Below are 14,685 nucleotides of genomic sequence, written 5' to 3' on the forward strand. Positions count from 1 at the left end.
GTTGCAAACAAACAAACAGGGCTTAAGAACGGGCATGGCTCATGTCAAGAAGTTGAGGGTCAATCCAGTTGTCTTGAGGGTGACTCTTACAATCAAGCTACTAAGAGGAGTTGGATGGTGAACCGTTTTGTGATCAGTTCTGCCTGGCATGGTAGCCACTTTGTTTTCGCACCCTTTACCAGTTTGTAAAATCCCAAAATTGCCAGGAGGCTCTCACAGACCACAGTACCAACTTCTCTTTTCCAAGCAGAGAGATAAAATATTCAAATGAGGAGGGAGTGGAGCCATTAACTACACATCCAGGAGTCCATTTTGATGCGGTCAGAGGTCCCGAAAGTCTGTGTCAGCCCACTCACCTTGGGATACAACCCTGACTAAGACTTGGAACCAGAATCCCCACTTCCCAGAGGCTCCTGGAGTCTGTCCCCAACTGACCCCTGAAGCCTCAGCAGCCCCTGGCCACACCAACCGTGTCAGAGGGCACACTGACATAACCAGGTGGGGCCCCTTTAAAAACTAGTAGTCTGCTTCTGGAGCAGTAGGGCTTTCATCATCTGTTTGCTGGAGTCTTGAAGGCCTCCATTCCTGCTCAGGAGTTGGTGGAACAACTACTCAGCTCTGATACTGTTGAAGGGTTGGCTTTTGACATCAGCCTCTAGCAGGACAAGCAGGCAGAATGTATTAGAAATAAGGCTGTTTCTCAGGGCTATCTGACTGACCGCTATGGAAAGGGGAATGATTATCTAGCTAGATCTCTGGTGAAGTCCAGTCCAGGTTCTTATGCTCTGACAGACAATGGTGTTCTTAAGTAATGGTGACCAGGGCTCATGCCCTGGGCACTATACCTGAGGAGGGCACACCAGGCCCTGTCAAACACCCATAGGCTGGAATTACATGCTGCGACCTGCTCACATCCAGTGACCCAGTGGGTGAAGGATAGCTCAGTGGCACACACGCTGGATGCAGGCAGCCTGCCCCCCTCCCCCAATGCTGTGGACCTCAGGGTGGATGTGATGGCTGCTTACAACGGGGCGACAGCCTGGTGATCTTTCCTCTGGGATGGGAGGAAACCCTGGTGATCGTCCCTCTGGGATGGGTGCTGATGTAGACTGCCAGTCCCACCTTCCCAACAGCAAAGACAAGCCAAGGAACTTGTGACCTGAGTCAGCCAGCCCCTCTGCCACTGCCTTCGATGGGGGTGGCAGGACATCAGACACTGGGAAGGGGGGCAAGTTTGCAGTCGAGCATTTCTCTGCAAAGACGCCAGCCCCTGCATCACCAAGCTCCACACACTAGCTTGCCCTGGGTGCAAAATAGGGTAGGTACACGACTGCTGATATCGGCCAGAAATTTCTTCCTCAGGCATGCTGGTTCAGCAAACCCTGTGCTTTTTTTTCCTGGAGTTCCTGGTTTCTGACCTCTGGTGCTTGAAACTAATCCTTTTCCTACCAAGACTCTTTCAATTTAGACTTTTTTTTCTCTATGAGGCCACCTGGGTGAAGAAGACAGTACAGCAGAAGATGTATAGGTTCACCATATATACACAAAACACAACTACGGACAATATCAGACAGTTGTGTCAGTAGTGTGAGGTGACAGGTGCTACAGGCAAAATTGTGGTGTACACAGCATACCTGAAATCTCCTGTAAATACATGGAATACCGCTTAAAAGTCATGTTCAATTATGTAACATTTTGTTGCATTTTCAAGATCATGTGGGAGGGGGGACAGGCTACCCAGCAATCCCGAGGCTTAGTGAGAGCAGCCTGTCAGGCAGAGAGGGGCACGTATTGCATCTTCTCATTGAACTTCTGCACAGCACATTCAGGCTGCAAGGGCTGTAGCTGCAAGGGTCGATCTCCGCTTGTATATGTCAGGCCCTTCCCCTGAGTGTCAAAAAGTCAGCCTCTAGTTCTTGTATTTAAAGAAACAAGACAGGCATGTACCAGTAGGCAGAACTCTACCCCATGTATTAGATGCATGCCTTATCTTTTATTTGATTAAAATTGAATATCGGATTACGATTAATATCTTAAACTTATGCTTATTTACAGAAGCCAGTCTCATGCTCAATGAGCTTTTTCCCTACCAAAGTATGCTTGGGATGCAGCCTAAATAAATCCTAGCGAGCTGCTATCTTTTACAGACTTCGCATATAAAAGACTTCTTGTCTCCTTAAGCACTTATTATAACCCTGAAAGGGTTGGGAATATATATAGATATATCCACCCATCCTTCCCAAAATGGCCAGTCCTGGGCCTGGAGGGGGTGGGGAGGGGCCTCAAGTGGGTATGTACACAGCTGTGCTTCCCTGCCATATTCTGTACGATGTCATCACTTCTGGGGTTTTGCGAAGCCTGAAGGATATTTCAGGGGGTTCTCAATGGTAAAAAAAAGGTTGAGAAAGGTCGAGCGAAACGGTTAACCCCTTCCCACTAATGTTCTGGATAGCAATTGAGTGTGGAAAACCAGGACAAATCTGGCCACGTGGTGAAGTCTGTTAGGCCCCCCAGACCAGCTCTGAAATTCAGGTTTCCTATAGTCCCAAGAAAGGGATGTGATACATTGCCCCGCCCTCTCCAATAATGTCTGAAGAAGCCATCCTATTGCCTAGGGATAATCTAGCCGTTGCCAGTCTTTGATGCCTTTGTGGTTTGGCTCACTGCCTACTAGTGCGTTGAAGCAAGAAATTCTCGGGCACGGAAAGGAGCACATTATGGGTCTAGCTCCGGACCTTTCAAGCTTTCAGGCTTCTAGTCTGAGACCTTAGCAACTGACCTGATTTGTAGATAATACAAAGGAGAAGTATCTCCAGATGAGATATCTGTATTAATTCCTGGACATTTGAGCAAGTAGGATAGTAACTCCATGGAGTAGTAAAAGGAGACATTAAGGGCATAATTATGTTTCATACCCCACACGTGTTTGGTCACTGGGGTTTGAACAAACTGACAGTAAGATATGCATTGGGGGAACCCACCTTAAAAGGTGCTCATTCACTCTGTGCTGCGAGAGGGAAGAAGCTTCTACCATATTTGTTCTAATAGGAAGGGCACTTTGCCTTGGTTCTGGAGGGGGGAAAATAGAAAGCTCCTTCTTTCCCTCATAGCACAGAGAGCACAAGTGCTTTTAAAGATGAGTTTTCCCAATGCACGTCTGACTGAGTCCGGTTGTGTACCCATGTCTAAGGTGACCAGATTTTAACATTGGTAAAGTGGGACACCATTGACCAGGGGAGTTCTTGATTAAAAATTTGGTCTATAAGGAGCAACTAATATTTTCATAGAATGCATAGAATGCAATAGTATTGTAATATATATATATATTTAATTTCAATATAAGTACAATTTGCCAGGTGCCCCCAGATGTCCCTCCAAAAGTGGGACAATCTGGTCACCTTACCCATGTCCCAACATACACCAGGTGCACTGCATAGACAGTCCCTGAATACCTTTCTTGCAATAGCATTTGTGTACCCTTGAATCTATTGGTACACAAATGCTATTGCAAGAAAGGTATTCAGGGACTTGCAATAGCATTTGTGTACCCTTGAATCATGAGCCTCTTGTGGCGCAGAGTGGTAAGGCAGCTGTCTGAAAGCTCTGCCCATGAGGCTGGGAGTTCGATCCCAGCAGCCGGCTCAAGGTTGACTCAGCCTTCCATCCTTCCGAGGTCGGTAAAATGAGTATCCAGCTTGCTGGGGGGGGGGTAAACGGTAATGACTGGGGAAGGCACTGGCAAACCACCCCGTATTGAGTCTGCCATGAAAACGCTGGAGGGCGTCACCCCAAGGGTCAGACATGACTCAGTGCTTGCACAGGGGATACCTTTACCTTTACCTTTACCCTTGAATCATCGAGATCCCAGGGTATTTCACATGAAGGTTTACTTGGGGTTTGGGTGACAAACTACAGCTTTTCCCCCTTTGGGCATCGTCCCTTCTTTGTTTTGGAGTTGTTCTCTTTCCGTGTTTTCCTCAGCTTTTCCTTGTGCTCCCTCAAACCAACTGGAGACAGCGTGGAGAAATGAGGAAGAAACAAATGGAAAACAGGGTGTGAGAAAAAAAGCTCACGTGATGTTTGGCACACAAAACCTCAGTGTGAAAAGACCCATCGTGTCTGGGGCCGTGTGTTGTGCATTATGGAAAACTGCTCAGTGCATCATTTCACCGTGCCATACACATGCTGCAGAAGTGCAACCGCTCAGGGGTCCCTAAAGCAGGTCTAGATGGGGGACTATTCATGTGTGTGGTTGCTTTGTTCAAACAAAGGTCAGGGCAAAGAAATCATCCTTTCTTGGTAGCGCTTCCATCATTGGGGCTTGACTTGCAGCAGCCTTCCAAGGAGCATTCCCATAAAGGGGGGGGGGGGAGGCATTCCCAAATATTATGTGTGGGGGGGGAGAATTGATCCTTATATACCTCTTTTCTCTACCTGAAGGAGTCTCAAAGCGGCTTATAATCACCTTCTCTTTCCTCTCCCCACAGCAGACAGCCTGTGGGGTAGGTGAGGCTGAGAGAGCCCAGATGTCACTGCTTGGTCAGAACAGTGTTATCAGTGCCGTGGCGAGCCCAAGGTCACCCGCTGGCTTCATGTGGGGGAGCGTGGAATCAAACTCTGCTCACCAGATTAGAAGTCCGCACTCCTAACCTCTACACCAAGCTGGCTCTTTTTAGTGCGCAAAATCAGAGCAATTTTAGGCCAGAAGTGCCAACAAGGATTGCAGTGTTGTGCAGTTCTGTCTCTGTGAGTGCAGCAGTGAAAAACATGCACTCCCAAACAACCAGGGGTCACCAATGCTTTGGGCACAGCTGCTCCTGCTGGAGAAAACCTGTCCTCCTTTCTGGGCATTGGCTTTCTCCAAGGGGCTGAACTAATCCCTTCTGTGAAATTCTGCTGCCACCTGCTGGTCAAGAGAAGAGCACCCATCATAGTCTGAGAAAATTTGGCAGAGAAATGTGGTCACTTTTCAAAAGTGCTAGGGACTTGAATCTTGCTCGCTACTTTGGACCAACTCTGCTACCCACCTGAAACTGGCCATTGGAAACTGCCATAGACCATCACTCTTTAAATATGTAATTTAGCTGTTGGAGCTGTGATTTAAAGGTGAAGGGACACTATTACATTACGGGGGGCTGGAGAAGCGACACTATTACATTGTCTTCCCTTATATGCCACTGAAATTGCCACATTCACTTCCACTGGGGAATGTCTTAGGGTTTCAGAGAAATGGAGGTAAGAGACATTTAGGAGAGACTATGTGCATTAGAAGAAGAGTTGGTTCTTATATGCCGCTTTTCCCTACCCGAAGGAGGCTCAAAGCGGCTTACAGTCACCTTCCCATTCCTCTCCCCACAACAGACACCCTGTGGGGTGGGTGAGGCTGAGAGAGCCCTGATATCACTGCTCGGTCAGAACAGTTTTATCAGTGCCATGGCGAGCCCAAGGTCACCCAGATGGTTGCATGTGGAGGAGCGCAGAATCGAAACCAGCATGCCAGATTAGAAGTCCGCACTCCTAACCACTACACCAAACTGGCTTAGGGGGAAGGAGGAAAGGAAATGCTTTAATAATCTCCTGTGGCACTCAGAACCTCAGCTCCAGCAATTGCATGATTTTATAAATAATTGGGGGAACAGGTAACAGAATGACATATAAAGCATACTTCCATTCTTAATCATTTTTGATCTTAAAACCAAACAACCAACTTCTTTGCCCATTCATCTAGAGAAGACCTGGTGACCAGCCGAGTGGAAATTTTCCAGCTGGTATGGGAGTACCACTGGAAGCAATTCTCCAAATTGTTTTGTAGCACTGCTTTACCAGCTGAAACTCACTCTAGCTGCAAACAAACCCCAGAACTCTTATGTATCCCAAATCCTTTGCTCTGTTGACTGAATGTAGAGATTTGCCAGTATTCTATCTTGCTGCTGGGAAGCCTATGCACTTTAGCGGATATGTAAAATGTTCTGTGTGAAGCTGTAAAAGATGAGACATCCACTAGGTATTTCCCATGAACTGTCTAAGACTAGCCTAAGAATCTTGAGGAAACTTACATGTAGCCTACTGCTACATTTGTAACACATCAGCATGTCTCCCCAGCAGGGCAACCTACAGTTTCTGGAACCATTTCCAGCTAGGGAAACAGTTGATGGGGAATGCTTGAGCTCTCTTTCCCTGTATCCTGGGGTTCCAACCTGAATAGGACCCATGTCCCTGAGAGTTAAGTTCCCAGCATGGAGCTCCAAGTGCACGTCTGGTCAACAGGATCCAGGCAGGGAGACACTTGGGGGTCAAGGTCTACTTCTTCAAGGTGCCACAAGACTGTTAGTTGCTTCTGGTGTGACCGAATTTTTTCTAGAAACAGTGTCTGAATTTCAGGAAAAGGAACTTGCTTACCGGGATAAACAAAAATCTCTTTGTTTGAGAATTAAAACCTTTCCTTTCAGTGTTTGAGATCACAGAAGTCTGGAACTTTAAAGGAATGGAAGAAAAGTGCCTGTCTGGAAAGGAAAGGGGATTACAGAACTTTACCACATACGCAAAGGGGGAAAATGTACAATGTATGTATCAAATTTGATTTGTCTAATTACATAGTCATGTAATGTCTGCTTTTCCCCATTGGCTAGGTTACTTGTACACTGTTTGTCTGAACCTGCCATGATTAATACATTCGGTTTTCATGGAGAATCCAGAAAATGTTGTCAGTTACCCAATGCATCCCCCTCCCATCTTTTCTCCAGTACTGATTAGTGGTAGTTTTCTTAATATAAAAAAAAAACTGCCCTTCTTGCTGAACCTATGCAGTGGCTATATGGCCCCTGATAGTTTCTGGGCATGCTTCCTCCTTTACAGGTGGCTCTCCCTCCTGCTGCCGGTGGTGAGGCGTTTTCTGTTTTGCTGTGCACATTCTTTGGAATGAGCTTACTGAAGCAGTATAAAAAGTTCTAGCTTTACCAGGCCTATAGGAAGGCTTGTAAAACTGTTAGGGTCCATAATATGTGTGTATGTGTGTGTGGGGAGGGGGGGGGGGTCCTGAGAGAGTTTTTATGAAGTCCAATTCTAATATTTGTGCAAAGGAAAATATTTGTTTTAACGTTGATTGAGTTCATTTAACTATCAGAACAAATCACTCTGAAGTAATTAAAGGGTTTGGGTAAGGATTGTAAAAAAAATCATCATAAATTATAAAATACAATTGCTCTGTTAGGCTGTCCCTTGTATGGAGTCAAACCACTAATGACCCTATACATTTCCCTCCGTTTGGCTATGGTTAATTAATTACTTCCCGTTCTCTCCTTATGCCAGCCTCAGCCCTCATGAGTCAGCTGTTAATTATCAGTTCTTTAGGGTGGGGTCAGGAGCAATACTATATTTCACTTTGCTGGCAAAATTCAGCATTTAAAAAAACTGCTTATTATCACAATAGCGCTTTTACACAGGTACAGTCATTTGGAAGTAATGAGCAATGGTTTTGACCAGGGGTAGCCAACCTGCAGTCCTCCAGATATAAAGCATCCATATCCTCCAGATATAAAGCAAACGCAGACAGGGGCTCATGGAAATTGTAGTCCATGAACATCTGGAGGACCACAGGTTGACTATCCCTGGTTTTGACTACTAAGGAAGAAGAAGAAAGTTGGTTTTTATACCCCACTTTTCACTACCTGAAGGAGTCTCAAAGCAGCTTACAATCGCTTTCTCTTCCTCTCGGGATGAGAGAGCTCTAACAGAGCTGCTTTGTGAGAACAGGTATAATAGAACTGTGACTAGCCCAAGGTCACCCAGCTGCCTGCAAGTGGAGGAGTGGGGAATTAAACCTGGTTCTCCAGATTAGAGGCTGCCACTCTGAACCACTCCACCACATTGGTTCTCTTTATTCCTATCTACCCCACCCCCTACTATGACTGCTACAAACCTGCACAATCCACTGGGTCTCAGTAAGAGTTGAGCTGAGGCTCCTTTGCAATTCCATTATTCTCTCATGTTATTATCATGTTAATGTTGTTGTTATAATGTTATTGTTATTATCACCTGTTGTTACCATATGTTATCTGTATCTCTTTTTTCTGTTCTCTGTAAACCACCCCGCGCCTTCGGGGAGGGTAGTATATAAATATAATAAATAAAAATAAATAGTTAAGGACTAGCTAGCTGGCTATGGAGAGAACAAGGAGCAATTAAGTAGCCTATAAAACAAAGGGACCGAAGTATAATTACAGGGAGAGCCAGGACCTTCAGTGTAAACATATAGGAGGATCTTGTCCATGTGTAGGAGCATTGCTGGCTTTTTAGAGGAACCCCAGTTGCAATTCTTCTTGGTGCTGATTGTAGAAAAGGCAATGAGCAACCTATAGGCATTATAGTATTGAAGCAGTCCTTAGGAAATAAGGAATGAATATAGGCTGTGCTTTTTACTGTTATGTAATGTCAAACTGACCAGCCAGGAGCCAGTTCACATAGCACAAAGTCCATTTGGCTGCCATGGGTCCTGTCAATCAGGTGTGGTCTGGGCGTTCTACACGAGAGAGTTCTGCACTCCTGGAACTTAATTTGCACAGAGGCATGTGACCAATTCAGATCAGGCCTAAAGCTGACAGGGAGAAGAGGCATTCGCCTTCCAAACCACACTATTTTCCCAACTGGAAATGGCTGCAGGGAGTTGTTGTTTCCCTTATGGGGGTCTATATACATCCTACACATAAGCTTCCCCACTGGGGAAAACAGCAGCTCCCTAAGGCCAGTGCAGGTCAGGAAAGTGGACAAGGGGAAGGTGCAAGTCTCTAACTCCCCGAGTCCTGTGTCCACCAGCTGGGTATGGAGGGGGTAGGGTTGTTAAATCCATTTTTGGAAACTCCTGGAGATTTCAGGATGCAGCCTGGAAAGGACACGGATCTCAGTGGGGTACAATGTCAGAGATCACCCTCCAAAACATACATATTCTCCAGGGGAATTGATCTTTGTAGTCTGGAGATGAGCTATAATTTCAATGGCTCCCCAGGTCCTACCTGGAGGCTGGCATCTCTAGCCCACACATATGCATGGAGATTGTTCTAAGCATCCAGAGAACATCTGATTAACAGAATCCAAGGTGGCCAGGTGCAGAGCAGGAAGACTTTATAATGTGTGAAGAACTGGCCCTAGGATTAGTATTAAGTTTGGAATCCTGGTTTGCAGTTAAAGAAGAAAAGTTGTTTTTCATAACCCACTTTTCACTTCTCAAAAGGTCCCTAAAATGGCTTACAATCGTCTTCCCTTCCTCTCCCCACAACAGACACCCCGTGAGGTAGGTGGGGCTGAGAGATTTCTGGAAGAACTGCTTTCTGAGAACAGCTCTAACAGGACAAGGTCACCCAGCTGACTGCATGTGCAGGAGCAAGGAATCAGACCAGGCTATCCAGATTAGGAGCCTCTTGTGGTGCAGGGTGGTAAGGCAGCCAACGTGCTGTCTGAAGCTCTGACCATGAGGCTGGGAGTTCAATCCCAGCAGCCAGCTCAAGGTTGACTCAGCCTTCCATCCTTCCGAGGTCGGTAAAATGAGTACCCAGCTTGCTGGGGGGTAAACGGTAATGACTGGGGAAGGCACTGGCAAACCACCCTGTATTGAGTCTGCCAAGAAAACACTAGAGGGTGTCATCCCAAGGGTCAGACATGACCCGGTGCTTGCACAGGGGGATACCTTTACCTTTTATCCAGATTAGAGGCCACCACTCTTAACCACTACAGGCTCTCCCAAATCACAGTATGGCAGTTCAGCTGTAATGGTGGAACACTAGTGTTTGCCTTGAAAGCTGAAATAATTCACCAGCTGGCTCCTAGGTGGTTCACATACAACCATATTCTGTTGCCATGCCACAGACAGTAGGGTAGTCCACGACAATTAAAAGTTAGAAGCTCCATGCCACTTGAAATCCTGAAAGTGCTTTTGTTGTAGCTTTTGGATGGGCAATAAGGCAAGGGTAGACAGAGGCATGAATTGGTGGCTTGTTCAGAAATCTGCCATACCTGTTTTCACTACGGCCATCTTCCTTTGGAATCTACTAGCTGCGGGCAGGAAGGCTCAAAGAAATTCTCCGTGGTAACGCAGCTATCTTACGTGAGCTAAACCATCTCTTTGGATCAGCCTTGCCATCTTGCTTCTAAAATATTAAGAGATACATTAAGCCAAGAAGGAGGCTGGAAATTATCTTTTGCTAAACATCTGGGAAGAGAAAAGGATGCAGTCCTTCTTACTGACCATACAACCCTAAATACACATTATGAATGCCTCAGTTCATGTCCGAATCTACTACCAGGATTTCCAGCCAGATGCATTACAGCAGTGGTCCCCAACCTTTTTATCACTGGGGACCGGTCAACGTTTGATAATTTTACTGAGGCCCAGGGGGGGTTAGTCTTTTGCTGAGGCATGTCGCTGCCACCTGAGCCCCTGCTCCACTTGCTTTCCTGCTGGTGCCCCTGACTTCCCACCACCCACTGCAGGGCGCTGCCAGGAGCAGCTGTGCAGTGCCAAACCAAGAGGGAGCCCCAGCCATGACAGCAATTGGAGAGCACCAGAGGTGAACCGGCAGCAGAGTGGCAGGGCAACCCCCAAGGCAGCAGCTGGGGAGGAGGATGAGGAGGAGCTGCAGCCCGGTACCAACTGATCCACGGACCGGGACCGGTTCCTGGACTGGGGTTGGGGACCACTGCATTACAGGATTCCTGCTGGTAATTCAGTTCCCAGATGCGTGGGAGACTTGATTCAGATCAGGACCATGGGATCTAGAGAAAGGGCATGTCAATCTTCCCCTCATGCTGTTTTTCTGATCTAAAATGGCCCCAAGAGAAGCTATGTCAAGACTGGCAGGCCTGGCAGGAGATGGGGAGGGCAGTGGGTACATGTGGGTGATTCTGCCAGCAACTGTCCAATGACTGGCCATCTATAGAAATCACCACTTTCCTACAATTCCTAGAGAGTTGTGATGTTGCATCATCTCAGATAGGAGGTTTTTGGGGGGGGAAGACGGTAATTCATCACACTGCCTGCTGGAGTGGAGAAGTTAAATGTCTGCCGGTCTCATTCCCCAATGGGCATCTGGCGACCTTAGGCCACATACCCCATTGGGCAAGCTTACAAATACCCAATCTAGGGTTGCCAATCTCTAGGTGGGACCTGGATATTCCAAGAAGAGATCTATTCACTTTAAAAAAGTGGCTGCTTTGAGGGGGAGGGGGTTGATAATGGCATGATACCCCACCAAGGCGCTCCTCTGCCCAAATCCCATCCGCCCCAGTTCCATTCCCAGAATCTCCAGGAACATCTTGTTGCTCGCCTGCTCATAGAAGTGGGAAGCACAAGAGAACAACATTCATATTTTTTTTAAGTAGCAGCCTACATTTTTATTTTACTCTGGGGCCTCAGCTAGCAATGGCATGAGGGATCAATACTAGCACAGATGTATTTGTTATCCTAATAGCCTGACGCAGAGTACACAATGCCTTCCACCCGCCCCAGTCTCTGTGGCTTACTGCTCCTCCCTGCACGGATTAGGACTCCACATGCACGTGTGCTCCTGCTGCTGCTTCCTCCTTCTTCTGCCTCCACCTGGGAGTCAGAGCATCATCTGTCCCTACTGCTTGTCCCCCAGCCCTCTTTCAAAATAGTGTGGCAAGTAGGGCTGTCAAATCCCAGGGAGAGAAAGTCCTGGAGATTGGGGGGGGGGGAGGACCTGGGGAGGGTGAAATTTGTAAACCTACCTAATGGGGAGCTGCAGGTCTACCCAGCGGAGTCCCTACACCTCCTGCAAGGCTTCGGGACTCCCCCAGTTTGGCTCCCAAAGCTTTTTGTCTCTGGTTTACTGCTGGAGCCAGATCTCATGGCTGCGAGTTGGTGGCTGTGCAGTACCTGCATGGGCTGGCTTATTTCGGGAGCTGCAGCATGGAGTCCGGCTCCCCTGACCTTGCTCTTACCTGGCTTTCAGGGGCTGCCTCAGAACAGAATGCCGAGCAAGGTGGCATTCTGTTGCCTAGGCAACAAGGGACAAAAGCATCTCCCAATCATTTTGCTTGTCACATTTGTTAGCTTAAAAGTGGCCCAATCACAGGGAAGCTTTCTGAAGTGGCCTCTTCTTCCAGAGGCTGACTGGAAACTGAACTTGATGGCATCCCTGCAAGTTCGGCTGTGTGCTTCTGGGCAAAGCAAGGCCACTTTGTATTCTTTTCAAAGGTGACTTTCAGGATGAGATTTGCAAATTTCACCATGGAACAAAAAAGGCTGCAATGAAATGTAAAGCAGAGCCAGTTAGATTTCGTAGTGGTTATTGTTTCTGGTGCTGAGGAAGTACCGTGGGCAGCTTCAGTTTGCAAATTTTTTTTACGCCCTCAGGCATCTTTCAGCATGTGCCTTTACCTCCTTGGGAGGGAGTGGTGGATCACACTTCATGTCTCTGAGTATATGCAGAGTGCCTCTCTGGGCTGGGGGAACCCCCTAGTATTCATCAAATAGCCATATTGCTTTATTCTCAAGATTAGGACCCCATTTTTGATCAAATTCTCAAGCAAGGTGCTAAATTCTTTCTTTAGATATTTGTAACCTGCTTTAATCTCCTCTTGGGACTCAGCAGTTTACAGCATTTTTCTCCTCATGTTCATTAGGATGAAAGTGTGAGTAGCCCAAGGTCACCAGCAAACTTCCATGGCAGTGATTCAAACCTGGGTCTGCTGGATCCTAGTCTGACATTCTAACTACTATAGCATGTCAACTGCAGCTTGAGATGTGGGGATATATCTAGCAAGGGCAGGGTTTAGGGTATGGAAGAAGCTCATTAGGTTCACTCTCCAAAGCTGTCATTTCTTCCAAGGGAATTGATCTCTGTGATCTGGAAATCAGCTGTAATCCTTGGAGAATTCCTGGCAGGACTCCCCGCTTGTAACATCACCTTCCCCACCTCCTTTTTTCTATTAATCTGGCCTGTTGTATGTACATTTCTGTGTAACTGAGGAGGCAGTGAGCCTCCTCAGCCCACAAAATGTTCATGCTGGAATAAATTCTGTTAGTCTTTAAAGTACTTTTGGATCACTGTTTTACTTTGTATCCTGCCCCTAACACATACACATAAACATTAAACCACAGGTTTTGCATGACAGGTGAGACATAATTTTAACTGTTGATGTAAACAGGCAGAAAGACAATTACAATTTTCTAGCACAAAGTGTTGCAAAATTTGGGGGGAACAGCAGATAGAGAAGCCTTTTTCAACTTTTTTACCGTTGAGGAACCCCTGAAATATTTTTTCAGCCTTCAAGGAACCCAGAAGTGGTGACATGCCCCATCAGAGAAGTGGGTGCAGAGGTAAGATGCGGGAGCCAGCCAATCCATCGTTTACTATTTCCATTGTGGAGAAAAAGACTAGGACTGTACAGCAACAGGGAAAGTGGGCTCCAGTGATGTTTTGTGATGTCAGCGACCATCCAAACTTCTGGGGAAAGACTTGCAGCCCCTGGGGATCTCTTATATATAACCCCATGGTTCCCTAAAACCCTGGTTAGAGATCCCTGAGGCAGAAAAGAGCCAGCACTGGATAACCCCAACAGCAAACCTTTGCTAGGACACTCACACGGCAATCCTAGACAGCGGTACATCAGCTTAGAAGGGTGTCATGCTGCTTAGGATGGCCCGGTTGGTGAATTACATATTTTTGTTGGCAGGGCAAGGTCTAGGATGGCTAGAATATGTGGTTGAAAGGAAATCAATAAAACACAACCATCTAGCACAAGATAGCCTATACATTTTGGGAGTAAATGTCCTCTTGAATTCACAGGGGGAAACATGCCAAAGTTATCAAAGTCCAATGGAACTGAAATCACTTAACTAGGAGCAATAAAATACCCCCCCCCCAAAATTATTTTTATATAAGATACAGAATCGCCAGCAGGTATGCAGAAAAATGTCTCATCCCTTGAATGGGGAGTTAATATGATGCTCCTGAAGTTTTTCATGGTATGGAGGTAAATAAAAATTTCCATTAAGTCTTTAACAAAGGAACAGGACATTCCTTTCTCATTTTCATCAACCCTAATAATATACAGCCTGCATTTTAAAATTAACTTTATTTGCTTTATAATCTGCCTTTCCCACTGAGCACCAAGGAAGATTATAGGATATAAAACAATGCAATCAGACATCATAACCAGTGAACTAGGGTTACAAAGTTACAGTACAATGCAAACAACAAATTATAGCCTTTTTTTTACAATAAAAGTTATGAAAAGCAGACTAGACTAGGCACTGCTCTGTATTGTTGTATAACCTCTTGTGGGCTAGGGTCTATGATTACTCCTGGAAAGTATGATCAAGTCACAGCTGACCTATGGCAACTCTCCAGGATGTGGGGGGATTCAAGATAAAGGAGAACAGATGTGGCTTATCATTGGCCACTGCTACATAGCAGCCTAGGCGTTCCTTGGTGGTGTCCCATCCAAGCACTTACCAAGACCAACTGAGATCTGGCTAGCTCAGGCCATCTAGGTCATGCTGATCCCACTAGAATACAAATAAAGTCTACTTTCAGTTTGCGACCATCTAAATTATAAATATGTGTGTAAACATAAATATTATATTCTCCTTAAAGAGATGCATGTGATTATTCGGTGTGTTTAAATGCCTACAAACAGCCCTGACTTATTAGAAACTGATGATTATTG

The 14,685-nt window shown here is 46.3% G+C and overlaps 1 protein-coding gene across 3 annotated transcripts in view; it reads right to left on the reverse strand.

Annotated features, from left to right (window-relative positions):
- The window catches only part of STPG1 (sperm tail PG-rich repeat containing 1), a 38,136-nt gene extending 26,132 nt beyond the window's left edge, over window positions 1-12,004 (reverse strand). The window contains exons 1-3 of one of the 3 annotated variants that reach the window (XM_077337622.1): window positions 11,953-12,004; window positions 10,006-10,139; window positions 6,400-6,503 (exon numbers count right to left, since the gene is read on the reverse strand). In XM_077337622.1, coding sequence (XP_077193737.1) covers window positions 6,400-6,503; window positions 10,006-10,024 — 123 coding nt within the window. In that variant the 5' untranslated portion in view covers window positions 10,025-10,139; window positions 11,953-12,004. The other 2 variants (XM_077337624.1, XM_077337623.1) reach the window with 2 other exon arrangements.
- Window positions 12,005-14,685: the final 2,681 nt, after the last annotated feature.

Source organism: Paroedura picta, chromosome 5, assembly GCF_049243985.1.
Source record: "Paroedura picta isolate Pp20150507F chromosome 5, Ppicta_v3.0, whole genome shotgun sequence".
NCBI classification, from domain to species: domain Eukaryota; kingdom Metazoa; phylum Chordata; class Lepidosauria; order Squamata; family Gekkonidae; genus Paroedura; species Paroedura picta.